We start from the raw sequence: 18,157 nt of genomic DNA on the forward strand, positions 1-18,157 counted from the left end.
AAAGCTCACAAAAGGAGGAAAGGAGCTAGAGAGTGAGTGACAGAGGGAGACGCTGCAGTTTGTATGGCTGGAAAAGAATGAACTTCAAGGCAGCGGATGGTGCTCAGTTGGGGTGAAACTACATGATGTGGGGCTGGCATTATCTTCCCAAACCAAACACAAAGTGGACCAACAGTCAACTTTGGAGATACTTACCACCTGCTGATCGGCAGTGGGGAATGCAGTGAAGAAGTAGACCTTTTTTCTTTTTTTTTTTTTTTTTTTTTTTTTTTTCTTTTTTTTTTTTGGTCTGTCTGGAATATTTTTTCCTCTCTTTGGTGGTCTTTACAGTTACAGCCTACCAAAAGTGCCTTTACATGTAACTTTTTTTTTTCTTAATTCATACTGAAGTTAAATATTTCAGATTAACACTCGTGACTTGACGTTTGTGCTGCCATATTCTAGATTATATTTGACTGGTGTGGGCAGTAATACGCTCAACACCACCCTCCATTAAACCTGACAATCATCAGCTGCTACACCTGAGCAGCAACTCCCGTGAGGGTGAATTTCCAACTGTCCCCGTCACTGCATCTGGACCCCTCAGTGCCGTCACCATGATCAGTATTCAGTCCAAATGGCGTTACCTTTTCATGTTCCTGGGCATCCAGCTGGTGGTCATGGCGCTACTGTCCCGAGAGGGATACCAGAAGAGGGTTACATACTTCATCCGCATCTTCCGCAAGCCAGATGCCACTGGTTTTTCAGGCCGCAACCACACAATATCCACCATCATCGGAGGGGACGTGTACGCCAACCTCTCCCACTTGCCCAAAGCTCACAGCCATGGAGATGACATGCCCTACTGTCCCAAGACATCCCCTTTGATAGGTGAGTGGGCATTTCATGGTTTTCAGCAGTTATCCAAAGGTAGATTATACTTTCCTTCACAGTTCTGTGAACCTGAATTATCAAAATTCTTAAACATTTACTGATTAGCTTAACTTTGACTTGCGTGTGTCTTAAATGTTTTTAGCCACATCAGAGTTTCCAGCACACGCAGTGCAGCTGCATGATTATGAGAGCGCCTTATCCTTCAAGTCATGAGATAGATTAGATAGATTAAAGGTTGAAGCTCATATCTCATGTTTCTCTTAAATCCCTGCTTCTTTGTCCCAGCATGGGGTCAATGTCGACTCTGAGGGTAATTATAGTGTGAAACTAAGTCTCTGAAATTCAGCCTGGATTCTTTTTGTTTTAAATTGTTAACACCTGTACATTGTGCCTCTCGCCCTGTGACAGCTGGCATATGCTCCAGCCCCGCAACCCTGAAAAGAATGGTGTGTGTGTGTGTGTGTGTGTGTGTGTGTGTGTGTGTGTGTGTGTGTGAGAGAGAGAGAGAGAGGTTTTTGGCTTGTGAAGTGGGGCTATAATTTAACTTCTCTAATTTAACCTCTTTTGTTATTACAAGTGCCCCCTCCATCAACTGTCTAACAAGAGCACTGCTGAGCAGGTACCAATGCTCAGGTGATTTGGATTTTGGGGGGGGGTATTTGTTTGTCAAAGTGCTGTTTATAGTAGTGAGTGTACAAGCCTGTGAAGTTTGAGTCCAGCTTGAACAGTATGCACAGTACAGTATGGTGTGAATTTGAAGATCGTAGATGAGATCATTCTTGAGTTATTGCATTCACAAGATTCAGAAAACATCACCTCTGACCTTGATGTCAAGGTCTCTGAGATCTGTAGTAGTTGTATCTGTGGTGCGAATTTGAGCATTCTAGGTCTCATCATTCTCGACTTATGGCTAATACTAAAGTTTTTATGGAACAGAGGCTGTGACAATAGCTCAACTTCTTTGAAATAGCCGAGCTAAAGACTGCAGATTTTTAGGATAAAACTCGTTGATCTTTATAACTGTGCTTTAGTCATATCTGCTTGTGTTTAGAAATTGGAATCAAAAATCTCTTCCTGACTGGTTCATCTGAATTGTTACCCCCAAAGGTTGCCAGTTCCTGTTGTCTATGCTGATAAAGTCTCTCTGACAGTTGCATGTTGCAACAGGAACAGGCAGAGATTTCAAGCTGAAGACTTTCTCTATAACGCACATTAATCAAGTCCAGGGATTTGGACTAGTTTACTATATTTTCCTTATAACAAGACAGTGTCTTCCATGTTTTCTTATTTCAGTTTGATCTGTATTTATAAAAATATCTTAAATGTCCAGTTTTGGTCCGTCTCTAAAAAAAATCCTTCCAGAAATTCCTGCATCCAGATCCCCTCCAGGTTCCCCTCCTAAGTTCTAATTTGGGCCCCACCTGTAGTAAAATGTTATGCAAATCTATCTGAGTAATGCTAATAAACAGGAAAACCAAATGAGCCACACAACCTCTTGTCAGAGGCAGCAATGGCACAACGCTCATAGCAGTGGAGGTTTTGCATAGGTGAGTCACATGTGAGCCCTGAAAGATTAAAAACAGAGTTGTTAATGCTGAAATATCTTTAGGCCTATGATAAAATGGTTCAGAAATTTAAATTGGACCTGTTCTGCTTTTCTTTATTTCACAACATGTATGCAATGTAAACAGCTCCTTGGTTGCAGGGCCCCTGAGGTGGATTAGATTGGCCCAAAGCTCCTGAAGGGTCTGGATGTTGTAGGACTGCCTTTAACATGTTCATTCAGTTTTATTTGTATAGCACCAAATAACAGCAAACAGTTGCCTCAAGGCACTTTGTATTGTGGGTAAAGACCCTACAGTAATACAGAGAAAACCCAACAGTCAAAACGACCCCCTATGAGCAGCACTTGGTGACAGTGGGAAGGAAAAACTCCCTTTTAACAGGAAGAAACTTCCAGCAGAGCCAGGCTCAGGGAGGGGCAGTCATCTGCTGTGACTGGTTGGGGGTGAGTGGAGAGAAACAGAGATTAATAATAACTAATAAGTAAATGCAGAGTGAAATATAAACACATGTGAAGATCTGGGGTGGTGATGCCACTGGATTGGCTGACTGGGGTGGTGGTTCCCATCTTTAAGAAGGGGGACTGGAGGGTTTGCTCCAACTATCAGGGAATCCTACTCCTCAGCCTCTCTGGGAAGGTCTATGCCAGGGTGCTGGAAAGGACAGTTTGTCCATTAGTCCAACATTGTTTTCAAGAGGAACAATGCATTTTCGTACTGGTCATGGAACACTGGACCAGTTCTTTATGCTCTCAAGGATATTCGTGTGTGTGTGTGTGTGTGTGTGTGTGTGTGTGTGTGTGTGTGTGTGTGTGTGTGTGTGTGTGTGTGTGTGTGTGTGTGTTTTATCCAGTCTGTATGTGTTTGTGGACTTGGAGAAGGCATTGTTCATAATTTTTTATGGACAGAATTTCTAGGCATGGCCTACTGCAGTCCCTCAGTCAGCTGTTGGCTACCAGAACGGATGGTCCGTTGGGCACAGAGGACCTGTGAATTTTTTCTGCCTAGAGGTACTCCGGGCATGTCCTACTGGGAGGAGGACCTGGACACACTGGAGAGATTTCCTTGTATCATTAAATACCTTTTTGAACTGGTCATTAACTTTGATTGTGTCTTTGATTACTTCTACCAGTTTAGTCTGTAAGTATCCACCCATAACAAATTTACCCCCCCTCGAAGTTATTCTCAGTTCTAAATACTGTTGGTTAACTTCCAGTGGCAGCCAGCAGGAATGTTTTAGATGGTAAAATCAAAATACTTCAGCTTTTTTTTTTTTTTTTTTTTTTTTTAGCCATGTGCTAAACAAACATTTTCAGAAACTAGCTTGTTAACATTTCACATGAAGCCTCATACGCAAACTCTGGCCCTACAGTTCTTCTCCAATCAAATTCTCAGGCCAGCGTGACAGTACCTGAGCCTGGTGCAGCGCTAGCTGATCAACCTCTAGCTAGGACATAGATTTATTTTTATTAAGTACATCTTTCTGGATGTAAACCAAGCAGAACTGGGCTAGTGCAGTTTGTTTTCTCATGTGTCACTGATCTCTTAAAAATGTTTTTTGTGTAGAAACAAACGGGCTCTGTGCACTTACCACACACGTCTTTTACATGGGGAAGTGGTCAGCTTTTATCAGTTATAGCTAGGGCTACAGCAATTTTGAGTAACTTGATTTAAAAAAAATTCTTTGATGCAAATTTTTTGCTTCCATGGTTTGTTTAATGCATGATTCTGTAGAGCTCACCATGTAAATGAGAGCATCTCGCCCACATTAGAGACTAAAATAGACCTGCAGTAGAAACATAGGCCCCGGTTTTGTCAGCACAAAGACTGATAACACAACAGTAGTGCTGATGATGCTATAGTTCAATGTGGAGTCTATGGGGACAGAAACAGTGAAGAGCAAAGAGACAGAGCTGTTATCGAGATGGTGAGCTCAGGTGGAGTGAAAGGAAATGTTTTTTTTTCTAGCATCCTAAACAGCAACGCTTGTTCCTGTAACCAATATTAAAACCTTTACTGGGAAACAGCCAGAGGTCCTTCATCGACCACATGATCAACAAGCTCCAATGAGAAGGAGAACGCTGTAGTTGCTCCACCCACTGCTGTTTTTCACTCAGAGAAAATCTGTAGTAAAGATGCAGAAATTAAAATAAAATATGCAGATGAAATGTTAACTTAATCTGATATGATGTTTAAATCAGGCAGCGGTCCTCAGTGTGTGTGTGTATGTATGTATGTATGTATTTATATATATATATATATATATATATATATATATATATATATATATATATATATATATATATATATATATATATATATATATATATATATATATATATATATATATATATATATATATATATATATATAATATGCGCGCATATGCATGCATGCACACACACCAAATATACCTCAGCTGTTGCAAAACTGCCAGAACTCTGCTGACGTAGGAGTCTTCCAGGAAGACGGTGTTCAAGCTAATTTTTTTTTTTTTTTTTTTTTTTTTTTTTTTTTTGCTTTATTTTAGGTTGTATGTATCCCTTACTTATATTTGCATTTAAGAAAATGTGTTCTTCCCCCCCCCCCCCCCCTAAAAAAATGATTTTTATGTGCCATGTAAACACAGTGAAAGGGTTTAGTTCTTTTGGCAGGTATTGCATGTAATCCTTAAAATACTGGTTTACATTTTAGAAATTGCAATGACCAGTTCATTTTAAAAAAAACCTGTTTTTCCTCTTTTGAATATTTTGCTCATTAGTAAGAAAAGTATTTCTTATCCGAATAATTGATGGAATACTCATTAACCTTAAATGATGGATAGCTGCAGCCCTGGTTACACCAACAACACTGTAGAGGGGAATGCCTGTGTGTACAGACGTTATGCAGTCACTGCATTTATGGTGGCAGGTTTACATCCACGAGTCAACTATAAAAACAAATGTTAGACTGCATGAAAAATTCATTAAGTCATTGCCTTCTCCACCCTTTAGCCATCAGCCACTGTGTGTGTGTGTGTGTGTGTTGGGGGGAGTCTTCATGCTGCTCAAAGCAACAAGCAGCCACCAACACCTTCAGTGTTTTTCATATGACTGACTTGATGCCAGTAAAGTCCCTTAAATAAGTTCAACATTCACATTAAGGGATCTGTGTGTAGTTTCCTCACTGAGGGGCAAAAGTGGCAGTGTGTGATCTGATGCAGTTGTGTGGCTCCACTCTTTCTTTGCACCGCTTTCTCCTCATGTGATTATTTTGTTTATTTTTTTTGAATAGCTCTGCTTCAAATCTATGCCGTAATCGCAAACACTTATAAACCCCTATGTTGTAACTGGTACCATAACCTGATGTGCACCTCTTAAAAAAAAAAAAAAAAAAAAAAAAAAAAAAGAACAGCCAGCAGTGACTGCGATCGGCCTGTTCTGTGCCCCTGTTTTTGCGGCCACTTTTTCAATCAACTGAAAGAGAGAAATTTCACCTCTAAGTGTTTTTGTGCTGAAATTTCAAAGCAAGTGTAAATGCCGGCAACTGTGTCGGCCGCTTGTGTGGGCTGCGTCGTAGCCTCCTACGTTAAGTGGCACGTGCACGCTAAACATAAGAGAAAGTGAACCATGCAGCTCCAGCTGCAATCTCCTCCTCTGTGATCGTCCGTGGTGTCGGGAGAATCCCAGCTGATTGGATTTCATGATGCAGTGTGAAGCAAGTTTTTGTCAAAGTAGAAATATTTTAACTTTGAATAGATTTGCCTCAGTTTCTTTCACTACATTGGCTTTGTATGTCGTCACACTGTGTGAACACTTGACTTCGTGATCGGTGTGGCGACCATAAAGCCTTATAGAAGTTTTCCTCTACACTCCTAACAGGTTCCCACCTTAGGCGCTCTCTTAAAGTCAAAGACACTTTGGAAATATCTGATCTTTCCCAGGATTTAGTCATGTCTTTAATTCTCAGAAACCGCTCTTGTACCAGGAAGCTGTTTGACTATGGACCCTGAGCTCGAGGTGGTACGCTGTGCTCTACATGTATTTACTCTTCTGTTGGCTCAGGTTTATTCAGCTTTATGGTTGTTAAACATTACCTAAACCCTGAATCTGAGCCTGCTGCATGTTTGTTCAGTAATTTGAAACTACTTCCTAAAGAACAAGAATTGAGACTGGGGGAAGAGAGAGTTCTTTACCATAGTGAGAAGGGAACAGAAACCTCCTGGAGGTTTGGAGTGGCTCAGTTTCTTCTACTGAAACAGTCCAAACACGTCAGCTTGGAGAGCCTGTTTTTGTTTTGTTCCCCTCCTATATTTTACATAATGAAAGGTCCCATAATAAGTTAACTGATATGAGTGGACACCTGATCTGGACGATCCGATTTACAGCCGGCAGCAGTGACTGTTTCTCAGAATATCTGTACAAAGAAAGATGACCAGAAGAAGTTTGTTTAAAATGAAACATTTAATGTTTATTTTACGCAGCTGCCCGAAGCCCAACACTGTTTAAAGTCCAAAAAAGGAAAATGGTAAAAAGGAATCAAAAATGAATTTGCTTCTTAATTCATTTAAACACCAATCAAAAAAATTGTTTCTAAATTCTTATTTTTCTTTTAAATTCATTCATTTTGTTCATAGGTTAATACTTTAGCTTCTTTGACCAAAAATTGGGTTCTAAGTGTGTTTTCCTTTTGGTATAAGTAATATTTAGTTTGTCATGTCTTTATTAATTTGTGTCTGATTCATTTGTTTTTCTCCATTTGTTTCAGTACCTTCCCATTTGTCTTTATATAACTGTACAATATAAATAAATGTAATACAATGGGTAACACAGTGAAAATGCAGTAGTTATTAGAAAAAGAAGCAAATTATTTCCTAAAAACATTACCACATCCAATTTTATGAATTAAGCAACAAATATTTGAATAATTTTGTTTATTTAGAACCATTAATTTATTTATTTTTGGCTGCATCAGTCCTCCATACAGAGCAGGATTCTGCACACTTACAAACACATCTGACTTTCAGCATCAGGTCATTTTAATCCTTAATGCCACAGTCAAATGGTGACTCTCATAGTCTCACCACATTATTTGCTTTCTCTCCATGTGACTGAGCTTTTCTGGATGTAATGAATACGTTTTTCCCGCAGGAGGGCCGATCCACGTCAGCTTCCCATCACGTCTCAGTCTGGCTGAGGTCCAGAGAAAGAACCCGCTGGTGGTGCGTGGTGGACGATACAGGCCGCCGAACTGTGTGGCGAGACATCGAACGGCTATAATCATTCCCCACAGACACAGAGAGCATCACCTCAAGTTCCTGCTCTACTACCTGCATCCTTTCTTGCAGCGGCAGCAGCTCAACTATGGAATTTACGTCATCCACCAGGTTTCTGCTGTTTCTATTTTACGCCAAAAACAAAAATTCAAAAGGAGACGGGGCACATTTCACATTTTACTGTCTTTATTTTCATTTTAAAATTTTTATATTTTAGGCTTAATATTTGTAATGATGTGAAATTTATTGAATCTGTCAAGTAATGCACTACAATTGAGGCTAGATGAAGAGCGCCCTCTGGTGTGTGGTCACTGGATGTGCATGTTGGAGGATAAGAAGTCTGAAGCAGCTCGGAGACTTTAATCTGCTTAAATCTCATTGATGTTTCACCCTCAGCTTTTATCGCCTCTGCAGGATTGCCCCATCACACTGAATCTTTCTATAATGGTTTTCATGTGAATGCTTTCAGTAATTGTGTTTTTTTTTTGTTTACTCGGCTGCATTAAAATCTGAATAAGGTTCAATAAGATGAGGCATTGTTCACATGCTGGTAAATCTGTATTTATGTGCTTTTGGTGAAACTTGCTTGACTCTTTCAAATGCTTAAAGGGGGCCTGTTCTGCTTATATAGGCACTTTTAGCTGAACCCTTGATTCTCAGGTTTTACAGCAGATGTTCCTCATGATGCAACCCTCCCATTTATCTGGGCTTGGGATCAATGTTAGGTCTATGCTAGCCTTTGACCTCCTGAGGCCATCCACCATTTGTCCTTGGACTCTCCACCAAGCCTCAGTGCAGCCTTCAGTTCATCCCATCTGAAACGGTTTAAGCTTCTCCTTTAAGGCAGTCGTCTTTTGATTGGTTGATTGTGCAACAAAAGCTGAGATGATTATATTAGGGATGCCACTCGCTAATGGTTTAATGATAGCAGTTACCTGGGGCTCTGCTCGGCTCTCTTATGTTGACAGTGGCTGCTGGCTCCTCTTCTATGTTAGACAAAACCAAGATTTGGAAAGTTGTGTAACTTTAAACACCGATTATTTCCAATATGTGTCAAAAATGTAAATTTTTAAATGTGCATACTCATGCTTTACTTTGATGAATGTGCCTGTTTACAGCATTCTGTTTCCCTATTATGAAACATGATGCATGAGTTGCATCATCTCTTAGCAGCTCTCTAACCTCTAACTATTCATCAGTACAGTCCCATTGACAGGTCTGCACCTGGCAGCAATTAATAATGTGGCAATTTTAGTGACCTAGGGCAGTTTATGCTGTCAAAATCCACCATAAATCTCAATAATTAGGGGTGTACAAGGTATAAAACCTTTAGTCTACAAATCATGCGTATAGAACTGCCAAAATGAACCACAAAACCTCTGGGGTCAACAAATTATGAGCCAAAAAGTTGTCAGACTATAACCATTAGTACACATAAGGTTGTAAAACAAAAGGTGTACGGGCACAAAGTACATAGTGTAAAGTACAATATAAATTTTGATGATACAAGGCTCTCAGCCCTGAAGTGTTTATATTGAGTGTGTACACTATATTGCCAAAAGTGTACACACTTTGTACAGTGTACATCACTGAATTCAGGAGTTCCAGTCACTTCCAGTCACTTCAGACAAACGTTAGTGAAAGAATGGCTCTGAAATGTCTGTTTGCTCTGCAGGCTGGAAACTACACCTTTAACAGAGCCAAGCTGATGAATGCCGGTTTGCGGGAGGCCATGAGGGAGGAGGACTGGGACTGTCTGTTCTTCCATGATGTGGACCTCATTCCAGAAGATGACCGGAACACGTACGTCTGCGACTCCAACCCCAAACACGCGGCTGTCGCCATGGACAAGTTCGGCTACAAGTACGTCTGAGAACGACTGATAATGTTGTGATATGATTGCAAGACAGATGTAGAATAAAGTGCTGTATGAATGCAGTCCCGTGAGTGGGCAGTAAGACTTGAAATGTCAAGTGTATTGGAATAAAATTATTACATTTTACCATAAACCAACCAACAGAAAAACTCCATATTTCAGAAAAGTTCCCAAACTTTTTCAGACACGTCTCGTATGTGTGTGTGTGTGTGTGTGTGTGTGTGTGTGTGTGTGTGTGTGTGTGTGTGTGGTTCTCTGTAGTACAAGTAAAGAATAAGTGAATAGAATCTAAATAAAACACACTGGGTACAAAGTTGAATGTAATACAGTTATGTGGCTCAAACTTAATGAAGCTAAATACAGGAACAAAAATGGGTTATTGAATATGCAACGCACAGCACTACACTAATACCAAGTGTAGGAAAGACTGTTAAAATCAACTTAACATGAGAGAACAGATGTTTCTCTGCTGGACAGATGTGTCGGGCTGTGAAACATTATGACAGGAGATTTCCTGAGGACAGTTAATGAGCATTAATAATGTTCATTTATGTGGCTCATATTTAACCCTGTCCGTTGCTGTTAATTAAGCAGCTTTGGATTCAGTGGAGTTTCTTTGTAATCATTTTCTGACCTCGACCCAAAATACTTTTCTTTCTGTACTCCAGGTCATCCTCCCAAAAACTGCTTCCTTGTTCTACCCCCGATTTATACTTTTGTCTGATTTGCCTTTGTTTTTGTTTTTTTGGGGGGTTTTTTGTATACTTTGAATCTTAATACATTTTCTTTGACTGGGAAGCGCTTTGGGTTAACAACCTTGCAGGAGCTACGTGTGTGCGTGACTCGCATGTAGTGTGTTACTCTGAATATGAGCTAATGTCCAGTCCTCTGACAGGTGACTGTCCGTTTCCAAATCGTCCTTCCATCCTGCACTGTGACCTCTTACAGACTGTAAACGGATAATAAAACGATTTCTCGTTAATTCATCTTTTTGTAATCCTCTCCAGGCTTCCGTATAAGATGTATTTCGGAGGCGTGTCGGCTCTGACACCACTGCAGTACCTCAAAATGAACGGCTTTCCCAACAACTACTGGGGCTGGGGCGGCGAGGACGATGATATTGGAATCAGGTGAGAATCCTTTAAGTTTGGTTCCCTGTTTGAGCATCTGGTTCCAACTCTACGCTGATTTTGGGGGCTTGTTCCTCGTAGGGTGTATATAAAAGACTGAGGTAGGCACTGTGATGTTTCACACTGGGTTTTGTAGCCTTATTGTTAGCATTTTGTCAGCTAAAGCTAGTAAGCTTGTATAGAAGCTGCATCCATAAACTAACTGGGTGCAACAGCAGGCTGTTATTTGTCAGATAATTGCAGTAAAAATGTTCCAGCGGTCAGAGAGCACAAACAGGGTCCAGAGGTCCAGTTCAGGGTCTCCAGTTAGCTGAGGTGAGGCTGCCTAGCAGACAGCACAAAATGATTAAAGATTTATACTAAAAACTAAATGAAAATGGTCTCAGCTGAATATTTAGCTAAAAATGAGATGGCTTGTAACCTGTATGCGTGTTCGATCTGACTCTTGTTTCTGGTCTCCTCAGAGTGTCTCTGGCTGGGATGTACATCACTCGTCCTTCAGTGAAGGTGGGCCGGTACAAGATGATTAAACACAAGCTGGACAAAGGCAACGATGTGAACCCAAAGAGGTACAGTAGACAGTCAGTACAGCGATCCCTCAAATCTGTTGGGGAGTCTGGGGCAATTGTGGTGCAGCAGATGAACAACCAGAAGCGTCTCATTGGCCGTAACTCGTTCCCAGTGTTTGATACAAAGCTGTGTAGCTGAGTCACAACTAGCTGGCTAACCACCCCCAAATAGGCTGTTACTGTAGAAAGTAAATGTTTATTGTAGCTCTCTCATCATGTAAAAGCTCTCGGTGCACAGTGCCGTCATGTTTCAGTGACGTTTTTATTCATGCGTTGGTATTCAAAGAATGTGTTTAACAGTTTCAGACTGCCCTTAAATACACAGATCTATATGGCTCACATGTAACTGCGTCCATTAGGCTGTGCTCAGTGACGTGTTTTTTGTTTTCCCTGATATTTGTTGCCCCTCTTGACTGGGAAGATTTGTTAGCAGGCAGGCTAGCATTAGCTAACATTAGCCAGAAATGCGACGGCTCAGTGTTGAGTTTGATCTCAGGAACCAAACGATCCCTTCATGAATCCATCCTGGTTCATGTGGACTGTAGTTTTCCTGTGAAGGTGAACTATTGATTTATTTATTTTTAGACCAATACTGATATATATTTAGCAATGTAAAAAAAATATTCCAAAATACTGGCCTTTTTTTTCCCTTCTGTTTCTTCAAACAGACAAAGCAAAAACAAGTTCCGTACTTCCTGACACCTTTCCTCCCGATAGCTCTTCTTAGGTCGGCTGGTCGATATTCCTGGTGTTCCAAATGTGTTTGTTTTTAAAAAAAAAAAAAAAAATTTATTTTTAATTTGTTGGCAGTCATGAATGCTGGTACTGATTAAGATCAACAAACAGCACATATCAGCTCATAATCAGGCCCTGGTTTTGTCCAGTATTGACTTAGCTGCTAATGCAGTAAAATTACAGGTTTTTTTTTTTTTTTTTTTTGTCTGTTTGCTTTGGTCCGTATGTGGAGTTTATCGTGCTGGGATCTGGGCATGTGGTGTCATTAGTGGACTCCATTTCTAAACTAACATTAGCTAGTGCTGCTCACTGTTGGAGCTTTAGCACCGTGGAAATGTTGGATCATTTGGATTTCAGTGGAAAATTTGTAGAAAATTAAAGCAATCTGTCCAGGCTCTTGTGGAAGGCCATATTTTTATGTCACAGTGTGTTTGGATATTGGCAGAAAAACCTTTCATTTATGGGAAGCTGCGTAATGTACTCTTAACGTTGAAAGTGTATGTTTTTCATGAGTAATCGCGTTAAAGGATCGAGGTTTTGTTTTCGCTGTGATGAAGCGGCTGTATTTGCTGTTGTGCGACCTTCTGCTGAGCTAAAGGGGTCAAATTTTTTCCCCTGTAATGACGATCCTCTGCTTCTTTTGCGTCCCTCAGGTTCAACATGCTCGCTAAGACGCGTCAGACCTGGAGGCTGGATGGGATGAACACAGTTGAATATGAGGTGATCTCACGGGAGTACCTGCCCCTCTACACCAACATCACGGTTAACATCGGCACAGAGGCCGGCCTGCACCCGCCACGTTCCCCCCCAAAGCGGAAACGTGACTGAAAAGCCTGCCAAACTCCTGGTTTCACTTCAGCGGAATAATCCGCTTTTTTTTTATTTTTTGTTTTTTCTCTCTCCAGCTTTTTCTTCTGTAGTTTGTGGAGCTTGAATATCACACCACCTTCACATGGTTGGGCACTCTGTTGGGTGATTAAAACACCTAAACTGATTAAAGACAGATCAACAGGAACTGAATCCCAGCTCTTTAAGTGAAGTGTTGCTTCCTCCGGTCCTACTCTGATTTTGTTCTTCTGAGGGAGTCGCAGCCAAAAAAGGCTTAAAAGTTGGACTCTATGAGTTTATATACCTGCAGCGCTGTGGTCGCTGGTTTAACCGTGCGAGGCCTTAGAATATATTTTTTTTTCTCGTCTTTACACTCGTACCTTACTTTACTGAGGATCTTGGATTTAAACAGCAGTCGCACTGTGCCAGTCTCCGTCGTTTCAAAGCCAATGAATACACTGAAGGGTTTGTGTGCTTTTGCTGCAGTGACTGCATGAAGAGTGGAGCTTTCTGCACACCTGTCTGCAAACACCTTAATTCTAAAAAGACAAACCTTTCACAGTCTTTCACACTTTTTTGTTTTAGGCTTATAGATGATTTTGTGGAAATACAGCAGAAGTAGTTTCATTCTGTAGATGAAGTTGCAGCTCCTCTTTCTCAGCCTTTTAAGTCGTCTCTTTACACTTGAGCATATCCGACATCTTTGGATTGAACTTCTGTGTCTGCCTTTTAAGCAAAGTTAAGTTTCACATCAAAGTGGAGTCTTTTTTTACATGTTGATAATTTACTGTCTTTTTTTTTTTTTCCTGTGCAGTTAATTTTGCTGTGCCACTAACTGTCCTCAATCTGCACAAATCTGAGAAATAAAATAGAATAATGAACTTCTCTGGTCAGATTTATTAAGGTAATTAAACATTAGAAATCTCTAATCAATAATGAAGACCAAGGAAAGTAAGTCTGAGAATATTTTGTATGTTTTTTGTTTTTGAGAAATAACTGCCAGATTAAAGGTACTTTTTAAAAATTCCCTGTTTAAAAATGGTTAAACTATCCAGAATTAACCAAAACTCATTAAGAAAACACATCCAGGTGTAATGTGGCAGATCTCAATTGAACTAAATGAATAAAATACATTTAAAAAATGGAGCAGTGGCCTCAGAAAGGTGGCGGCTGTTAGCCAGATGGAGCTGAAAAGAAAAAACTTAAACATTCCATCACTCACTGAGAAACACTGCCCCCCAGTGGTGAGTCTTGGCTTTGTCTTGCAAAGAACTACAAAAAGGTACCTTTAACCTAATTTAATTACTGAAAAAAGAACAATGATGGCTTTGTAGGAAAATTGGTTTTCAGGTTTTCCCTGTATGCAGACACTAAATCCTTTTTGTGATTTTTAAACTGATTTTCTCTTTTTGTACAAGTTATTTGAGGATCTTGTGAAGCTCATAAGTTAGGAAACTAACTACATGTTCCCTCAGCTTTTTAGTAAGTTATCAGTTATGTTTGTATGGAGGACAAAAAAATGATAAGAACTTGAGAATTTTGAAATATAATTATTTTTGTATTAGAAATGAGAAGAAATGGGAAGAAATCAGACAACTGCTTGGTAGTGCTAATAGCCGCGTTAAGACTTCCTGTCTGATCTGTTCCTGGTGACTAATTATTTTTCCTTGTTTAGTCAACTCAGTAATTAGACTGACTAGTCTAAAGAAACACTCAGATATCAAGTTAAATTTTAGGCCTGTTTAATGGACAATGTCAAAAACTGTTTAAACAGAGGTTTCTTAAACCAATAACTACATCCTTCAACAATGAATCGCACTTTAAATGCTGCTTAACTGTGCGGCATAGTGCGTTATGAACACTACACGTGGTACTTCAGACAATGAAGGGGGGAAAAAACTTAAATTGATGTTAAATATGTGAAAACGTATTACTGCAAACGATGTTTACGCATCATTAAAACATGAGAAAATAACATTCAGTGTGGCGCATTGTGCCACACATTATGAACAATGCTCGTTCTACAATTCATGACACGCATGTCAATATAAGTTAAAATGTAAAATGATAATAAAACAATACAGTATAAAAATATATCCATCCATTTGCTTCCACTTATTCAGGGCAGGGTCGCAGCCTGGTCAGTGGAGCCCAGACCTCCCTCTGCCAGCCTCCTCCTCCAGCTTACCCCTGATTCAGACTTCAGCACTGGGTCTGTTGTTGCCGCGTTCATGCTTGTGCAGGTCCATTAGTGTGTTAACTACCTTTCGGTCGTGCAGACTAGTACGACTGATACCGACTAGTCGGGCACATCACTAATCTGTACCAGAAACATGTTTTTCTTCTTCTCTTGTACTGAAGAGCTTTTTCCTGTACTTGCTTTTCACAATAAAAGCCCTAAATATATAAACTGAACAAGTGCTGTACTCCACATGGAATAAAATGTCTTACACAAGTACGTCATAGTAATTTGACTTAAACTTTTATTTTGGGTTTGCTAGTTCTCAAAAGGATTTTTAAAATAATACCCTGATATACCCTGACACTAATGAAATGGGCCTTCAGCTGTTCACTAGAAGACTGTTAATTTGATAGACACAGATCTGCATTTTTCTGCTGCCTCAATTTGATAAGCAAAACTGTCTTAGTCAGTAAATAACTCCCCGCTGAACAAAACAGGTTTATTTATAGCAGTACTTTGGCACTGGATAAAACCTCTTTGGACACACTCGCAAAATTATATTTAATGTGCGTCCCTACACACGCACATTTTTGGTCACCAAAGTTCTGTTCCAGCTCTAAATTCTAACTTGCTTTACGAATTTCCACATAAAAACTGAAGGGGAAAAAAAAACTGCAAAAATTAGATTTAAAACGATTTCGTAGAAACATGCAAAAATGTGAAGTTATGACTGTATCATACAAATGTTGATTAAAAGTAATTCTGAGGGAGCATGAGAATTTGGGGGGGGGGGTTAACTATAAGGAGGTCTCTGTTTTGTTGAATTATTTCTTTATTTTGTGTGAGTCATCTTTTTGTCCTCCATATTGAGTTTTCCCCACTGACAGATCTGATTGTGTAAATCGGGGAAGTTTGGCTGTATCGACTAAAACCAAAGATGATGGCAATGGCAAGCTGTGAAAAAATAAAGTGTACTCCAAATGTGTAACTCTGTTGTGCCAGAAAGATTAAAAGCCACAGACTGTATATAAAAGATAACAGCCGAGATCTGTGACTTCCTCTTTAATGTGATGAGCGGGCCTCTGAGATGCTGTAGAACAATAATATAAATTTAGTTAGGTAAACGTTGTAATTTTCATCATGTTTTTGATGGGTTGTGCCGTTTCCTTTTGGGCTTCTAATGCTTGCAGCTATGATTTTATAATCTGTACCAATTACCACGTATGTTTCTGTGTGCATTTAAATCATAAAGCTTATGCGGATGCAGCTGGCTAACCAGGCTGGCTAGCTTAGGCATTAACTCCACCCTTGCATATAAATATGGTCACTTCTGGTTCCAAAACAACCAATGTGGCAGCAGCGAAAATGCTAACACTGAGCCTTTAAAATGCTAGTTTAAAACTAATGGGTGACGTTACAGAGGCTCTGTCTTACACATACAGTCCGTTAATTTGAAGCAGATTTTTTTGTACAACATTAACAGGGAATGAAAATCCACTCGATCAGCTTTGTGTGTTAGTGAAGTCCTGGTTTTGAAGCCTGCTGCTCGCCATTAGAAAAGGATGCAAGTATAAGGTATTAAGCTATGTCCATCTTTTATATACAGTCTGTGGATGGGGATAATTTTTAATGAGGTTTGTTTTTCAAGCTCTGTAAAGACATTTTTGTCCTGTCCTTTGTTGTTTAAAGACTATTGCTTTACTATGAAGTCATATTCAGCCTTTGGCCTTAGCACACTAATATCTATATATGTATCAGGAGTTTAGTATGCATGGTGAAGAACCTCTTAGGACTGAAGATAATACATATCAGTGCTCACTCCAAACATATGAAGCATGCTGATGTGTCTGTGTTGTGAACTGGAAACTTGTATATTGAGCATTTACTTCTGCTTATCAAACGGCCTCCGTGATCTTCGACTCTACCTGAGAAATGTTTTTTTTTGTTGTTTTTTTTAAAGCTACATAAACATTTGCTTTGCATCAACTCCGTTCTGATGTGAAAATGGAAAGCTGTCGTTAAGGGTGAAACTGCAGAGAGTGATGTGACTTTGAGTTATTTCTGCTCCCCTTATGAATCCTGCACAGTCCAGAGTGGCCTTAAATTCATTAATAAACCAATTACTCAAGAGGAAGTGCTGTCTCTTCTTTTCAAAATTGTGTTGAACAGTTTGGTTTAAAAGTCCATCGGTTTCTCCACAGGTACGTCATCAGGACCAACCACCTTTCCACTCTTCATCATCTTCATAGTTGCCCTCACTTCCTCCTTACTGATCCTCTGCACTTTACTGTCTTCTATTGGTCCTCTCTCATTTTCTTCATGCATCAGCTCCTCAAAGTTCTCCTTCCATCTTCTCTGCACACTCTGGGCTTCTTAGCACATTTCCATCTCGATCCATAATCACCCTAACCAAGTCCTTTTCTCCTTCCTTAGTGTCCAGCCTCTCATATAAGTCACTAGAAACCTTTTCCTTTTCCCTTGCCGCCTCTCTTTGGGGAGGCTAAGCATAGAGCATACTCCTGTTTACCTTCTTCATCTTCCTGACTATCCCACTTTTTCTTTGCTAACTTCCTCCTGTAAATGCTTTCCTGTACTTCCTCATTCCACCACCAAGTTTCCTTGTCTTCTTTTCTTTGTCCAGAAGATACACCAAACATCTTCTATCCACCATCTGTCCTGCTCCAATCACCACTCTCTCCACTGACTGGCCCCACGCTCGCCTGACCGAAATCCACTGGAACACCTCTGGGACATTACAATTCGGTCCATCCAAAACCACCTGGCTGCACCTACGATTGTCCAGATCTGGGAGGAAATCCTCCAGGACACCATCCGTCATCTCATTAGGAGCCTGACGTTGTCAGAGATGCGGGGGCCACACAAAGGACCATTTTGAGTTGCTGCAATTAAATTTTAGTAAAAATGGACTAGCCTGCTGTATCATTTTCCACTTTGATTTTCAGAGTTTCTTTGAATTCAGCCTCTGTAGATTGATAATTTTAATTTCCATCAAAGAATGTGGCATCCTTTCATTCCTAACACATGACCCGCTCCATATCATTATAGACATCCAGCATGATTTTTTTTTCCTTCATTGAGACCTGATGTGTTTTCAAAGTGTTCTTTTATTTTATTTTGAGCAGTGTAG

At 40.0% G+C, this 18,157-nt stretch overlaps 1 protein-coding gene across 1 annotated transcript; it reads left to right on the plus strand.

Moving 5' to 3' along the window:
* Positions 1-309: 309 nt before the first annotated feature.
* LOC115794639 (beta-1,4-galactosyltransferase 3) lies at positions 310-17,134 on the plus strand. The gene is made up of 6 exons (XM_030750255.1): positions 310-870; positions 7,565-7,800; positions 9,365-9,552; positions 10,573-10,695; positions 11,160-11,264; positions 12,653-17,134. The coding sequence occupies exons 1-6, from the start codon at positions 597-599 to the stop codon at positions 12,825-12,827; spliced, it is 1,101 nt and encodes a 366-aa protein (XP_030606115.1). The 5' UTR covers positions 310-596; the 3' UTR covers positions 12,828-17,134.
* The last annotated feature ends 1,023 nt before the right edge of the window (positions 17,135-18,157 follow it).

This window comes from Archocentrus centrarchus, chromosome 16 (assembly GCF_007364275.1).
Source record: "Archocentrus centrarchus isolate MPI-CPG fArcCen1 chromosome 16, fArcCen1, whole genome shotgun sequence".
Taxonomy (NCBI): Eukaryota; Metazoa; Chordata; class Actinopteri; order Cichliformes; family Cichlidae; genus Archocentrus; species Archocentrus centrarchus.

Bases quoted from the DNA above. Each gene is read 5' to 3' on its own strand.
- LOC115794639 (XM_030750255.1), top strand. From the start codon at position 597: ATGATCAGTATTCAGTCCAAATGGCGTTACCTTTTCATGTTCCTGGGC. The intron at 9,553-10,572 runs GTACGTCTGAGA...AATCCTCTCCAG, and splicing joins ATGGACAAGTTCGGCTACAA to GCTTCCGTATAAGATGTATT. The intron at 10,696-11,159 runs GTGAGAATCCTT...TGGTCTCCTCAG, and splicing joins GACGATGATATTGGAATCAG to AGTGTCTCTGGCTGGGATGT.